At 36.4% G+C, this 15746-nt stretch overlaps 1 protein-coding gene across 2 annotated transcripts; it reads left to right on the top strand.

Moving 5' to 3' along the window:
• Positions 6271 to 13632, top strand: LOC109706565 (RNA-binding protein 38-like). Of its 2 annotated transcripts, none has more exons than XM_020227486.1 (6): positions 6271 to 7043; positions 7432 to 7555; positions 9963 to 10083; positions 11208 to 11244; positions 11869 to 12127; positions 13186 to 13632. In XM_020227486.1, the coding sequence occupies exons 1-6, from the start codon at positions 6825 to 6827 to the stop codon at positions 13245 to 13247; spliced, it is 822 nt and encodes a 273-aa protein (XP_020083075.1). In that variant the 5' UTR covers positions 6271 to 6824; the 3' UTR covers positions 13248 to 13632. The 2 variants fall into 2 exon arrangements, with proteins under 2 accessions (XP_020083075.1, XP_020083074.1); XM_020227485.1 differs by having other exon boundaries at positions 11851 to 12127.

The raw sequence follows: 15746 nt of genomic DNA, 5'->3' as shown, positions 1-15746 counted from the left end.
CATGTACCCATTTTCTTCATAGAGCAAATAAACTTAGTTACAGAGGTGAAACAATAAAACCTCTGAAATAGGTAGATGGAACATCAAAATTTAAATTAAAAAATAGAAAAGGCCAACTTAAAATTGAAATTTGAAAGGAGATAACTAAGTAGTAGCGTATACCTGATAAGAACTAAGCTCCTTCTATAAAGTCACCAATCATTTTATTTTGCTAACTGCAAGAATAGGACCGCAAAAGTGATCTAAATATCATATTATTTCTTTTCAGCCAAATTACCACTAGCATGCTGCTATCGTATTCAGCTGCTTCATGATATTCTAAGATCCTCTCTTCAGTATCATCTCCTTTTTTCTAGAGAATTTTGACATACTCCGCAAACTCCTGTTTTTGGTTTTTGTTTAAAAACAAAACTAAAATATACTATCTAATGAGATATCATCTTGGAAGCCATAGGTCACTTTATTTGAAACATCTCTACTCTCGAAAAATCTGGTTATATTATTTTCCTTCAATTCAATTCAACTTATTAGAAAGAATGATCGTAGAGAAACCTCTCTACTCTATCTATCTATTCAAAAATTATGTAAATTATCATCTTGGAAGCCATAGGTCACTTTATTTTTTAAGCTTGCTCTAGTATTGGTATTAACATTTATCCACCATTGTGAGGCTCATTTGCTATAGCTCTCTTTGTTTAATAGTTTTCTCTTCTTATAATATATCATTCTAGTAAGCTTTTTCCCCTGCAAATATGGTTTCAAAAAAATTCACTACTAGCGCTTCGCACTACAACAGAATTAGATTATAAGGACATATTTTTCGGACACTTTTGTATAAGTCTTCTATTTATACTAATTTTTTTTAAATAATCTACTAAGGTGTAAATATAAAGCTCAGTTCAATCAAAAATAAAAAGTTTATCTACTCAACCAACCTGATTCAACCCACTTGATCCGATTACAAATAGAAAAGAAAAAAAAAATAATTATCATGTCCCCTTCTCCTCTTCCACCGTCGCAGTCAACGAGATAGGGTTCGGCTGTTGGAGTTCAGCTGCGAGGATTTTTCAGGAACTGCAGAGGACTACGACCGCCACACGTCCCTCTGCCACAAATAGATGGAGTAGTGGGTGCCAAATATTGAGGCGATCCACATATAGCGACCCTCACATATAACAATATTTTTAAAAAGTATCAGTAATTTAGCAAACAATATTTTTTTTTGACATATATCAATATTTAAAAGTGTCGTTATATATTATTTTTGTTGTAGTGTCGTGAGCATCGCGTTATTAACCGTAGCTAAACTTTATACTTTCAGTCAGTTCTCCTCCGTGCTTCTGCGCACATATACTTTTCCATGCTATTAGGCTACTTGAAATATAATATTAACTGTCGAAAAGGAGTGACTCGTGAAAAAAGGAACAAAAAAAAAAAGAAAAAAAAAAAAGAAAAGGTTTACCACCAGCACCCCGCGGCCCACCCAATCCACCGCCGACCAAAACCAAACCCAACCGTAGGACCCGCATCCAAGTACGACGACCGCACACCGCCCGAGCACCACCAAGTGTCATCCACGTGTCCGCCTAGTACAGCGGGCCCCACTTGTTCGGGATCTGCTTGTTCGGTGTGGCGGTGTTCGGGCGCGTTTAGGCGATCATGCGCGCGGGAGGGGGTGGTGTTGTCGCGCGTGCACATGCGCACGTGAGAACCGCAGGTTGACAGCTTGTGCCGGCCAGGTCATATCCGCACAGCACGCAACACACACACACACACACACGCACACGCACACACAGATAGATCGAGCTCAGACCGCAAATTAAGCTCGACCCAATCATGTGACTCGACCAATTATGGCCACTAACCCAACACAAGTAGCTTATCATGCGAAGTATCCTAAAACTGTGAGAAAAAATGGGGACCTTCCGTCGAGAAACGTTCGGAAGCAGATTGAAAATAGATGCTTCTATCATAAATTATAAGAAAATTGTTATCAGCGATGTATGTTTTAAAGTTTATTTAATGAAGTATGATTTGAATAGAATTTATTAGATCTCATTTTGAATCAAACTTCAATATCCTAAACATGTTTGGCGTACCTGCCACAATTAAATATTAAATATTGAAACTAATTAACCATTTGTTGATAGAGATTTTTTGGAGGATGCTGTGACGTTGACGTTATTTTCTTCAACGTCATAGAAATTAGGTATAAAACGTTACAATTTTGAGAAATTAAAAAATAATTGTTTGCACTGAGTAGGAATCCCCTCCCCCCTCTCTCTCTCTCTCTCTCTCTCTCTCTATATATATATATATATATATAAGAACCACTCATTATTTAACTTAAAAAAGAAAAATTTTCACCTCTTTAATTGGTTTAAAGTGGCATATATATATATATAAAAGAACCACTCATTATTTAACTTAAAAAAGAAAAATTTTCACCTCTTTAACTGGTTTAAAGTGACATCACAATTCACAAGGCAGCTATATCACAATAAACTTGGCCATTTGTTTGATACGAAAAATTAGAGTCATTTTTTAAAAAATAGAAAATAAATGTTAAGGAATAAATGGAGAGATAGTATTCACTGAAGAGAAAAAGATACGCATTCAATGGGCATAAGATCCGGTCAAACAGGGCTCGAAAAGTTGGAATCTATTGTTGTTAGCTCTCACCTCCCCATTGGTCGGTTTGGTCAATGGTCAAAGGCATCCTACGTGTAAAGCCAACCGTTTAAACTCCCAAATTAGAACTCACCCACATTAGTGATGGCCAGCAAACCACGTGGACAACTGCTCCCCCCCTCTCTCTCTCTCTCTCTCTCTCTCTCTCGCAAAATTATTTTTTTAGAAAAACTTTAAATACAAATATCTGAGGTTTCATATTTTTTTATTTTAATATTTTATAGTTTAAAGTGTATCATTTTCATACCATATACTTTTATTTTTTTTTGTTATCTCCTTCATTAATTTTTTTTGCTAAATCAGTAATAAAGTTATAACTAAAGAATACTAAAATAAATATTCAATAAATTATATGTGAAATATCTTAAGTATTTTTGTATATTATTTAACGAAAAGTTAACGAATTGATGGACAAAAATAACAAAATAAAATCATAGAGTACTAAATTGATACACTTTAAATTATATAGCATTAAAGTGAGAAAGCGTGAAACTATAGGAGTGATATTTGAAGTTTATCTTTTTTTTTTAAGGTGCCGGTGAGCAACACATATATACACTTTTCATTCAAATCAAAATTTAATTTCAAACAACCTGTCAAATTCTTTCGGCAGAGTTTTCTTAACTCTTCTCTGTAACAACACTGACCGTTCTTAATATAAATGATAAAATGCTTGATGGTTGATATATCAGATTTCAAATTTGAAAATTAATTAATTTATATTACCAGTTATTTTGGTTTTTTTTTTAATATGAAATAATTAAGTTTTGAACTTAAATCTCAGCTCAGATACTAACTATCAAAACTTTTACCACTTATGCCGGAAATGATATATAATAGCATAAAAAATTTATCCTCGTAAGTTTAAAAAGGATGAAAATGTATAAAATAAAAATTATTTTCTATATAAAACATCTGTTACAGCAAAGACTTGCTCATCTTGATTTCTCTCTCTCTCTCTCTCTCTCTCTCATGATCGATAAAAAGTCCAAATCTCAAGTTGGTGTGTGCTCCACCATAAACAGTAGCTACAAAGCAGAAAAAGGATCATATTAAAAGGTTGCTAAGTAGGTGGCGTGACAAAGCATATGAATGTATACAGTTTGGTACAGTTTGTACAAGGACATGCTTGGCCTTTTTCTAAAGTGAAAAATGAGGTAGAAAGAATTCTTTATTATTGTACTATACGCCATTCGTTATTTGGGCACATAATAATCTATATATCCGTGATTAATTTTAAGTAAACTAACTCAGAAACTGATTTGCTTTTCCCATTATAAGTTGCCCACATCTCTATTTCCTCGGGTCGTGTGATTATTAATAAAGTTAATTAAAAGCTACTTGTGCGTGAGTTGTGAACGTAAAGAGATATTGTAACCACAAAAATATTTTATATATATATATATATATATATATATATCACGAGAAGCTTTGTAGAATGAATAATTAGCATCATGAGTATTAAACTTCCATTTGCATGGATATAATCAAGCATCAGGGTAACACCTAATCAGCCCATTAATTAGTGTGTTTTTATAGCTCCTTTTCTTTCAAATTAGTCCTTTATATACATCATTGCATTTTGTGCAAAAATTTTATATTTAAAGTAATATTGTTTTGTTTCTTCTTTGCCACATCTCCCAGGATAGGTCTTCAAATGTTACATTTAGGTCCCCTAAACACTATTTTTTTGCAACCTTAGAAATATACCTATTTATCTGAATCTTCGTATTTAAATTCCTTCATGAACTATATACGGTGATATATCCGTGAGAAAATTGACGGTCTCAATTATAATTAAAAGAACAGATGGGCTAATTTAGGCTCAATCATTGGCTTAATTTCCTGGTTTTCTAGTTTCTTCTATTTTCTTTTTCTGTACTGTACTTATTTTATGATCTTAATTGAATGTCTCTACCTGGCATGCATTCAAATCATTTTCATCAAAAGAACACAAAGGCCCAATCTTATTGTTAAAAAAAAATGAAACAATTAAGGATCTAACTGAAGCTTTGCAAATTATGTTCCGACACTACAACAAAAATGATATATAGCGACACTTTTAAATGTTGGTATAAGTCAAAAAATGTGCTACTGGCTAAATTACCGATATTTTTTAAAAATATTGTTATATATAGAATCACTAGGTATATAGTAACACTTTAAGAGTGTTGGTATAACTTAAAGAGAATACTGCTAATTTACCAATATTTATTTAAGCATTTAACAACCGTCGGAACTCTATCTCGTCGGCTGTGGCGCGAAGGAGGAGGAGAGCGAGGGGCTCTTCGCCTAGGATTTCAATGTATTGAGTGAGTAGAGAATGAAAGATGGTGATCTATTTTTCTTCTTTTTTTCTTTCTTTTCTATTTGTGATCGGGACAAATAGGCTGGGTAGAATGGGATAAGTAGAGTAATATTTTATATTTGGTTGAATTGAGTTTTATATTTATACCCCTTAATAGAATTTTTTAAAAATTTTGGTATAAATGGGACACTTACAAAAAAATATTTTAAAAATATATCGCTATAATCTAATTGTGTTGTAGTGTGATGACCAACTATCAATGCACCGCACCGCCTAATTATATATCTTAAAACATCTTTATTTTCCTAGGAAAGATGCTAGCGTGTGGGTACAGGGTGAGAGCACGAAATTAAAGCTATAACTGCGAAGTGGTCCTGTTCCATGCATTAATCCACTGCTTAACGTACGGAATTAGCATGCTTAATTAAGGAGAGTTGTTTGATAAAGGAGAAAAATAATCAGAGCTAACAAAGAGGTTTAGGGGGGTTCGGTTATAATTAACGACAACGACCAATAAGCTCCATTAAAGGATCATGACACCCTGAATTGGGCCCATCTTGGTTGAATCACGAGGTGTGGTTTGGTCGCACTCTATCACTTATATCCTAAACTCAGTCTATCTGGCTCAGTTGTTGGACAGATGGGATGAGGACTAAAAGAATTAGACATATCCATCTTTTTCCATCACACCACCCTCTTCATTAGCTACAAAACATGGGATGTGAGCAGATTTTAGGCTAAGAGTGAATATTACCTTGGTACCCTTGAAGATCCCGGTACGTAATGTCGTCCAGTAAATTTTTATACTGGTAATTCGACAGTGGTTTGGCTTTTCAAAATTGAGTTTCGCTATCAGCAAATCAGATTTTCTGTGATGCAATTGATGAGTTTGCTACTGATCAGGTAGTGTGATATAAAGAATCTGTAAAAAAAGTGGGCGGTAATTTTAGCCTCTGATTTAACGAAGATTTTATTATAATCAAGTAAGAGAAGTGAGAGAGAAAAAAAATTCATTGGTACACTAGCAGCTGAGTAGAAAATTTTTGCTTATAATTGGACTCGCATTAAATACACTCTCATCCTATAGTTAGGTCTTGAGTTGAAATAAAAGTTAAATAAATAAATTTTAATGTGTATAATACTGACTCATTCTAAATTTCATAATTAATAGTAACAACCACATAGAGAGGGATGGTGAGAGGGAATGGACCTTTTACTTGATATGTATATGTATTTTAAGGACTTTGAGAAGGAGACAGAGAGGACAGAGGACACCAAGGGGGAAAACTGAGAGAGAGAGAGAGAGAGAGAGAGAGCAATAGCAAGAAGGGAGGTGATCATCATGCAGCTGTCATTCGATATCGAAACCCCTCATGCAGCTGCGAGAAACCCCTTTTCACCTGTCGGAACTACCCCTTCGCACCACCCTCTCTAGATTCCTCCCTCCCTCCCTCCCTTAATTTCCCAGCTCGATCCCTCTACTACTATTTCTCTTCTCTCTCTCTCTCCCTCTCTCTCTCTCTTCAAAATTAAGAAGCTATAGGAACATGGAAGGAGCTGAGACCACCAAAGAAGAGGATCAAGAGAAAACTGCAACCCATATTCATCCGAGAAATTAACATCGGTTTCTTCTTGCGTTAGAGATAGACCCAACTAATTAACTACTTCTCCGGCTATGATTGGGTGAAATACAAAGAAACCCATGTCTTCTTTTCATTAGTAGAAAACCAAGCCCACCTCTCCCCCCCCCTTACTACATCTAGCTAGCTAGCTAGCTAGTTACTGGAAAATTAAGAGGCTGAGGTGGTGTTATCAATTTGCATAGATGGCTGCTTCTTCTTCCTCTTCCACCCCTTCTGCTTCCGGCGGCTGGCAGTTCCGGTCGAGGTTCGGCGACACGACCCACACGAAAGTCTTCGTCGGCGGGTTGGCGTGGGAGACCCCCGACGAGGAGCTGCGCCGCTACTTCGAGCCCTTCGGCGACATCCTCGAGGCCGTCATCATCCGCGACAAGAACACCGGCCGCTCCAAAGGCTATGGCTTTGTAAGCTCTCTCTTGCCGCTAAATTTATTTTCTAAATGAATGAAACGGTAACATACTAATTTTTTTTTTTTAAAAAAAATCACAGTGCTCTTTATTTGTGTACGTGTGTGGGTTATTTAGGCGGTTGGTTTTTTTTTTTTTTTTTACAAAAAAATCTCTCTAAGTCTCTTTCTAATTGTTCCTATCTATCATCATTATAAATAAAACATATACATCTTAATTATATACATACTAAAACTCTACTACACATATAGAATGTTCACTATTAGATTGATTTATGTGTAATGAATACGGTTGATTATCCATTAGTAGTATTTTTTTTTTTGAGAAAAAAAAGCTAATAGGAAAAATTAAGGCTGAAAAAATGGGAATTGATTAAATGGGGCAGGTAACGTTCCGGGACGCGGAATCGGCGAGGCGGTCGGTGTCGGAGCCGAACCCGGTGATCGACGGCCGGCGAGCCAACTGCAACATTGCCTCCCAGGGCCGGCCTCGCCCCTCCCCACCTCGAGGTGAGCTGGAACCACATGGAAGGAGAAATTAATAATAATATGATTAGTAATAATGATGATGATAATGATAATTAATAGTAAATAGTATATAATATATAATAGTACATACTATTTTTTTGTTTATTATTATTTTCATTTGACATGATAGCAACAGTATGATTTGCAGGATCTGCACCTAGAGAGGTACGTGATCATGATTAATATTGTTAAACAACAAAACCGTTAGTACAATTTCTTAGAACAAAAGATTAGGAAAATTTGATTGGTTGGTGTTTAGGGTGTACATTACTATGTGCGCGTTCTCAATTTCGGTGGCCATTGATATTTGCGAGGGGTTAAGACTTAAAAGACGTGGGTGGGGCCCAATGTTGTAACAGTTGCTGAAAAGTTTCGTGTACATGGTGTGTGTGGCACCAAGGCTTCAGCCAGCCTGGCCTAAATTTACGCGTAAATTCTTTTTTCTTTTTTTCTAAAAAACTATATATATATATATATATATATATATATATATNTTATAGTATTTAATCCAATGATTAGAAATGATGAAAAGAGTTGATCCAAAGGCTAAAAAACTGGTAGCAACAATGGGATTTTGCTACTAATAGTAGTCCAGTCCAATTATATATATATATATATATATATATATATATATAGTACGTCTCCTGTACTTTCAAAATTACGGAGACCTCCGTATTTGTAAGTTGTTTTCGATGATAGGACATCCAATTCGACGATCGGCTCCGTTAGGCATAACCTATACTATTGGAACTATCATGAAACCAAATTTTATAATTTTTTGACATCATTTATCAAGCAATCACAGGGTCTCAAAAATGACTATTTTAACGGCCGATGTGGCACGTTTTTAAGTTCAATGGTGTAGAAGTATCCAAATTACTTGAAACTTTAATAGAAAATTCTACTTAACATTAAGAGCAAGAACAATATTTCCGATTTGAAATTTGAGTCATTTATCACTATTTTTTATGAGATTTTTATTTTTAGCCGTTCATTTTGAGGCTACTCGTTCACTAGGCAAACGAAGTCAAAAATTATGAAATTTGGTTTCTAGATAGTTCCAATAGCGTAGATCTTGTTTAACGGAACCGATCGCCGAATCGGACGTCCCATCATTGAAAATAACTTACAAGCACGGAGACCTCCGTACTTTCGAAAGTATAGGAGCCTAGCTATATATATATATATATATATATATAATTGAGCTTCGATGCTTTTAAAAGTACAAAGTTATTGGTGCTTATAGATTTTTTATCATTGGATTAAAGAATATGCGGTTAGAATGATGTAGGCCTCCTAGAATTGAGTGGGTGGTTGGTTGAATAGTATAATCTAACGATTGGAAATGATCAAAGGTATAGAGCTAACTGTAAAAAAATTTACAAGCACCAAGTACGTACTTCGTGCTTTTATAAGCACTATAGCCGGACTATATATATATATATATATATATATATATATATATACCCTCAATTTTATTCTACGGTGCTTTAAGATTTGAATAGAATAAAATTCAACTGCAGATTTGCTAGTTTAGGCTTGGATTCTGATACCATCTTATTCATATCTACGATGCCTCAATATCCTCTTTATCCAAACGTTAGCTCATAAGGTTTAATTGTGTGGAAAATTGATGTTGTTATTAATTAAAGGTTTCAATTATTGGTCAAAGGGAGTGCATTATGTTGGAATCACATTATGCTTCACAGTTATACGTTTGAACACATATTTAATGACGCTGTTCTAGGTCAGCTAGCCTAGCTACCAAGCCTGGGGTTGTCAATGAGCTATAATGTTATTTTGATAGGTATTATTTTTAAACGGTTCCTTGTAGACAATAATTTAGAATATGGATCTTATCCGGTATGATCCAAGTAAACCACTTAGTTTGGTTTAGCTACGCTGGCTAAGTCAAATGGAAGACCAAGAACACCAAGAAGACTACTTTTGAGCTTGTAGACCACCCATCCATTAGTGATTCTTTTCTCTTTTTTTCTCATATTAAAATCATAGGGTAATATTCTATGCAGACTTAGTAGAGATAAAAGAATATGAAGACCAACATCATAATGATGCTGCGACCACTTGCGCCATTAAAACAAGCGTATTCGTCTTTCCGATAAGCAACAAGATATAAGTCTGGATGCTTATGTTGTAATATTTTCATACATTTCTTAAGGAACACCGAGGTAGTTTAACAAGAGAGAAGATACAATCGAAGCGATTAGCAAACTGTAGGTGTACTAACTCATGTGTAGTTGTTCGAATTATTAACCTAATTCTAGATCCATTAGTTTACTTAAATATTGCACATCCTGTGCCATTTTTTATTTTCTTTTTGCCCCCTCTAATCCAATTTCTGACCTAAAGGAGATTTTGTTGTGCACAGGGAGATCTCCAGCTGGGCCCCCATACCAGGGCCCACCACAGACCATGGGCCCACCATATAGCAGAGTGCCAGCCCAAATGCCTCCTCCTCACCCACCAGTAATCTACCCTACTCAATTCGGGTATGCGTCCGATACAAAAACTATATATATCTTACAAATACCCACAATCTTTAACATGCATGTTGCATGTAGTTGCTATAGTGAAATAATTATGTGCGTGGCTTATGAATCTCACGCACGGATACATTAGATTGGTCCTTTGTTTGACGAGCACGTAAATTGGGAATGAGTTGCTTCAACAAGCTCGCTTTGCCGGCTCGTAGGTCACAAAAAGAAAATCTAAATTCATTTTAGAGCGTTAGAGTAACTACTAAAGAAGTATCCGGTAAAACGCTTTCCGGTGACAGTAGTTCCAACCGCTACTTATTAGAGTATCAGAGGAGGAAAGCTCGCAAGCGCTACCAGTGTTTGCAGGTGCCCTCTAAAATATGGAGCGAGTGTAATCGAGTGTATTCGAAGAACGCTTTCCCAAACTGGGCCTAAGTAGTCTTTACTAACATAGAATCGGTCCCACCCAAGGCACAGATGGGCCAAAGAGAAGGCCTATTTAATAGATAGGTGGGGGAGCAATGGCCACAGGCATTTAACTCAGTGGACCCTCTCCACTGCTCCACCATAGAATCATTCTGAAGTGGCCTCTGTTTGCTTCAGAATTAATGCCTCCAATGAGCCTTGCATGCGGCCGCACGGAAAACGCCTATATTATCTCCGCAATTTTTTTAAAAAAATTATTTTCTAAAGTTTAAATACATTCTCTCAAATGACTGTTTGTTCACGTCAATCGACTGCCAATATCTCGCAATTCGAATTGCTAAAAATTGTTTTTAAAGGGTTTTATCATGTTTTTATAGGAGATAATTCACAGTTTCTCTATTTTTCAGGGATATATAGGCCATTGCTCCTTTATTATGACTGTTGATAAATATATTGCTGTTTGATTTTCTTGGGCCAATCTGATGGAGGGTTATATATGTGTATATAGGCACATCAAGGTCCATGTGGAACTGCAAAAATATTTATTGGTTTATCTCAATTTGAAAATTATGGATGGTCCTGTTCTCTGACAATGTACTCCAATGAGCTCATTAATTGGGCTTTAAATAGTTGGTGGGCCCAAAAGTCCACTACGTTTATAGTGCCTCCATTGTTAGCTTATCCACTTATTACTGTGTCTACTTTTGCAGGTATATGACCTACCCATCTGATTATGGATACCAACAAGTAAAGTGCTTCCTCTTATCTCAACTAAAATTAGCTTCTTCTTCGTTTTTTTTTTCTATTTTGGATATTTGGTGTTTAGTGACTAAGTCCAAAATTTATTCATATCACAATCAATTCAAGATATTAATGCACATTTTGAAACCACCACTTGGTTGGTGAACTTTAATCACAAAAGTTACATATATTTATATGCGCTTTTTCAAAAAAAAGAAAAGAAAAAGAGAACAAGCGTTACTTACGTATGAAATAGTAATTATTATTATCGCTATTCAGAATAGTTGGTTGATGGATTTGAAATTCAAAACCAATTGTGCTACAGAAACGAGTATGTGAAGCTCTAATTTTATTCTTTGACATTTCTGATTCATTATGAGCTCCGATTTTGATACTACGAAAATTTTAGCTGATGTTAATCGGATCAGGCTCTCCCATATATTAACGCACATATGTATATACGGAGTCCCGTTGCTATACTATCGGCTACCGATAGTATCGCAGCCTAGCTCTGTACATATGTATCATCGAATCCTTAATCCTTTTCCTATATCTAGATATTTTCTTATAACGTTACTATACTGTAAATAAGTAAATGTTAAATACGAACAGGCTGTGTACAATCCTCAGATGACTCCGCAATACTACCAGATGTATGGGGCCACCTCACCATCCACCGTGGGCCCTCCACCGTACCATTATACGGGTGTGGGATACACCATGCCAAATCCAAGGACTAGTTTTCAATCACCTCAGCACAGGCCGCATCCACCGTACATTCAGTATCCGACGGCCCAGATGGAGGGGCCGTTTCCTCCGCCATCCTTGCCTTCTAACTTTCAACTCCAACACCCTCCTCACGTGAGACAACAACCCCTCAACATAACAGGTAATCTTTTATAAAAGTTTCTGTATATTCAAAAAATAAGTATAAATTTTACGTTCTGTTTATCAAAGGACTAACATTTTTTATACTAATCTCATTAATTTGTTATAATATTAAAAAATAAAAAAATGTGTAAATTTTTTGGATAGATGGATGGATGTATAATTTATACCTCACGTTTGAGGGTACGTACATACAGTATTTCTTTGTGCATATTACTTTGATTAGTTACATGTGTACAGTAACCTAAAATATTATTATTGATGAGTTGATACGATAAATATAATAATTAGAAATTGGTCTAAAATTTTCAAATTTAACATATGACATTTAGTTGAACATCAATAGATCATTAGCTACTTGCATGTACATCAGTCTAACTCACAAGCAAATATGCCAATTCATACTTTTAACTATCCTAGTGTATAAAAATTTACTGCACACCCTTATTTGATCATCCATATAAAAGACGAGATCAATCTCCACCAAGAAGAAGAAATTCAATGGTGGAGATCAATCCCACCTTTTGTCAGATGATTCTAGATTATAGTGTGCAGAAATTTTATGCACATTGATGTGCAGAACTTTTGCACCTATAATGCAAGGCATTTAATTTATTCCCAACATTTAGTACTTACAGGACATGATGTCTTAAACCATGCATGTGGCATTGGCAGTGTTTTTATTTTTGCTTTTATTTTTTCTCGTCCAAATTTAAGGCACAAAACTAAAAACTAGTCCTTTCTATTGAAGTATAGGATTTGTCTGATTAAAGAAAATGGTATTTGCTTGTATTTACTCTGCAGTCATATTCAATATCTAACACTCATACTTCCTAAATTAGTAGTTTCAACTTTTTTTGGAGAACATACTAACAATTTTTATCACGTCCAATAAACTGTGCTGTCCCAAGATGGCATGCCAACACTCCCTGGAAGTTATGATGCAGGAAAACTAAAACTTCAGATCTGATAAATAAAATCTAACATGTAAATGATATAATTTCTGGAACATATATATTTGAACATGGTTACAATTTTCAACTGTCTTGATTGTCTCAGATTCTCATGCCTCACAACCGCCGTCGGCGGCGGGATCAAATGCCGAGAGCACAGATGCTTGAAGAAGCCAGTTTGCATATTTTTCAACTCTCACTTCATTCATCGACATATTTGGCGACTCGGAAGTACCATGAGAAGATTTAATCTCGCTCAAATAAGTGATATTAAGCAGAGATTTTTTTTAATTTTTTTAATTTTTTTTCTCTCTTCCCCTCCTACAAAAGATTCATGACTAGGGCAAAGTGAATTGGATGATCATGAGTTGTGACATGTGCCCTAGGATATTTACTAAACAATCTTCATTATTTGTTTTTTGATTATTTTCATTTTTTTTTTTTATTAACATTCTTGTCAGGCATCTTCTCAATGAATCATCTGTCGCGAGACATTTCGAATACCATGCGAAGAAATGTTGAAAATTTTAAATGTGGATTCACATTCGCGATCTTTTGAATGTTTGTTATGATTCATTCATGCTACATAGAGCAACTCTAAAACACCGCATGATTAGCTAGGAAATATATCTTATTTAGATTACAGGCCTACCATATTTGTCTTAATACTATCCTTTAATTCATCAGGAGATTGGGGATTCATTCATGTCCCCTAGTAACCTCTCCATGTTTGTCATATGAAGACCCTCCACACATTGCAGCTTCTTGTGCCATCTCTTTCCATCTTATTGCACTCTCCCTCATCCCCTTCCCTTTCATCTTTTTTTTTTTTACTTCCATTACCACACTCACCACCTCTCTATCATTTTCTCTCTTTTCCTCCTGGTCCATCTCTATCCCTGCTCTCCATTTCTTGCGAGCCAAAAAGCAGTTTGCGCATTCATCTGCGTATCTTGGCCGACAAACCATCGCCGCACGTAGCTGCAGATGCTCTTGAACATCGAACTACAACCGTTGCGAGTTACGAAAGCACCAATAGAAGGATGAGAGAGCACTTCCTCTTGTCGGCACCGACTAGCGAAGAAACACTTTTCTTTAGTTTCCTCGATGAACTCCTTAGAAATGCTTCGACACCGCCTTCTACTAAACTAGGCCTAATGATCCTCATGAAGGCAAAGTTGCTCTCTGCGAGTCGCCAAGCTAATTCAGTTAAATCCTGGGATGTTATTGATATGGTGCTCCCAAAGCTCACATAAATAACAGAAACATTCTTTTGATTGTTTAGCCACTCTATGCAATCATAGCTTTCGAAAGGATCAAGTGCATAGGCTTCATCTTATTATGCAATCAGAGGTTTTATGATTTCATTCTCGAGGTTATCGAACGTGTCGAACATTAAACCGGAAGCTCTTGAACAAGTCTTAGCTAATTCAATTTCCATGCTTAGTGAGACGGCGCGAGGATCTGTTGTTCTGATAAATGAAGGAAGATGTTTGAGGCAGATGCCTTTCTTTCCAGGGATCCGGTCTATGCAAGTGTCCAGGTAACCAATTTTGTTAAGTAACTCTCATCTGCGCAATAAAAACAAGATCAACAATCTTATATAATGGAGACTTTTTCGAATTAATGTCACATATGATGAAGAGCCGAATATAGATATGCTAAAAGAAGTTAGGAGGTTCTGAATTCGAGTCTTCACACGTTAATATGTGTTTAGTGTAATAGAGAAAAATCTTCACTACTTTAATTTAAAGTCTCTGCCTGTACATCATGTGTGGGCCATGCGGGGCTGCGGCCAGCCGGCCCATGGCATCGTACGGTCTGGCCCGTGCATCATGCGTTGGCCATGCAGGTCTAAATCTCACCGGCCTGCAGCTCGGCACGGACGGCCAACATGTGGATGCAAGTCGATTGGCATCGTACGGTCTGGCCCGTGCATCATGCGTTGGCCATGCAGGTCTAAATCTCGCCGGCCTGCAGCTCGGCACGGACGGCCAACATGTGGATGCAAGTCGATTGTGTCGTGCTACTGGACTGGCATGCAACCTGGCACAAGCACTGCACGGCCCACATTACACCTTTCGAACGAACGAAGTATTTGAGATAAAGCTAAAGTGAGATAAAGCTAAAGTGGTATATATATATATATATATCCTCTTTGAATGAGCTCATCCAGGTGAAGCTAGGCCATAAAATAGCTCACATTTGTGCCCCAGGTCACCCACGTAGGATCCAAAGTGAAAGCATTAAAAAGTTGTATACAATACAACTCACCAGGGGTACGCCCTGCAACTTGTTGAGCTTCACCAACACTTTCTTCAGTAGGGCCGCATAATTCTTCCGCATCGAGTCAGAGATCATCAGCTCGACGTAAAACTCAGGACTATTGTGGACCGATCGTCAAGGGCAATATATGGAATCGACAAACTTGATCTTTTAAACCGTCATCTCCTGCAGAATGCAACAAGAGTTAGTGGTTGTAGTTGGAGCCGACCAAGGTGATGTGAAAGCCCTTGAAATGAAGCAGTGTAGCAAGCTTCAGCGTGAGGTTTGTTTGGCTTGAGGAAAGCAAACTGCATGAGACATTTTCCTCATTGAAGCAGTTGCGTTGGCTAATTGTTGTAGAAGTTACAAATTTGGGACTAGATGATGGTTTCATATGGAAAG

This window comes from Ananas comosus, linkage group 2, assembly GCF_001540865.1.
Source record: "Ananas comosus cultivar F153 linkage group 2, ASM154086v1, whole genome shotgun sequence".
In the NCBI taxonomy this organism is placed as follows: Eukaryota; Viridiplantae; Streptophyta; class Magnoliopsida; order Poales; family Bromeliaceae; genus Ananas; species Ananas comosus.
The sequence above is the reverse complement of the archived record's forward strand: the minus strand, read 5'-3'. Positions and strand labels throughout refer to the sequence as shown.

Excerpts from the sequence above, each read along its gene's own strand:
- LOC109706565 (XM_020227485.1), top strand. The coding sequence starts at position 6,825 with ATGGCTGCTTCTTCTTCCTCTTCCACCCCTTCTGCTTCCGGCGGCTGG. Across the intron at positions 10,084-11,207 it reads ATCTACCCTACTCAATTCGG|GTATATGACCTACCCATCTG; the intron begins GTATGCGTCCGA and ends CTACTTTTGCAG. Across the intron at positions 12,128-13,185 it reads ACAACCCCTCAACATAACAG|ATTCTCATGCCTCACAACCG; the intron begins GTAATCTTTTAT and ends TGATTGTCTCAG.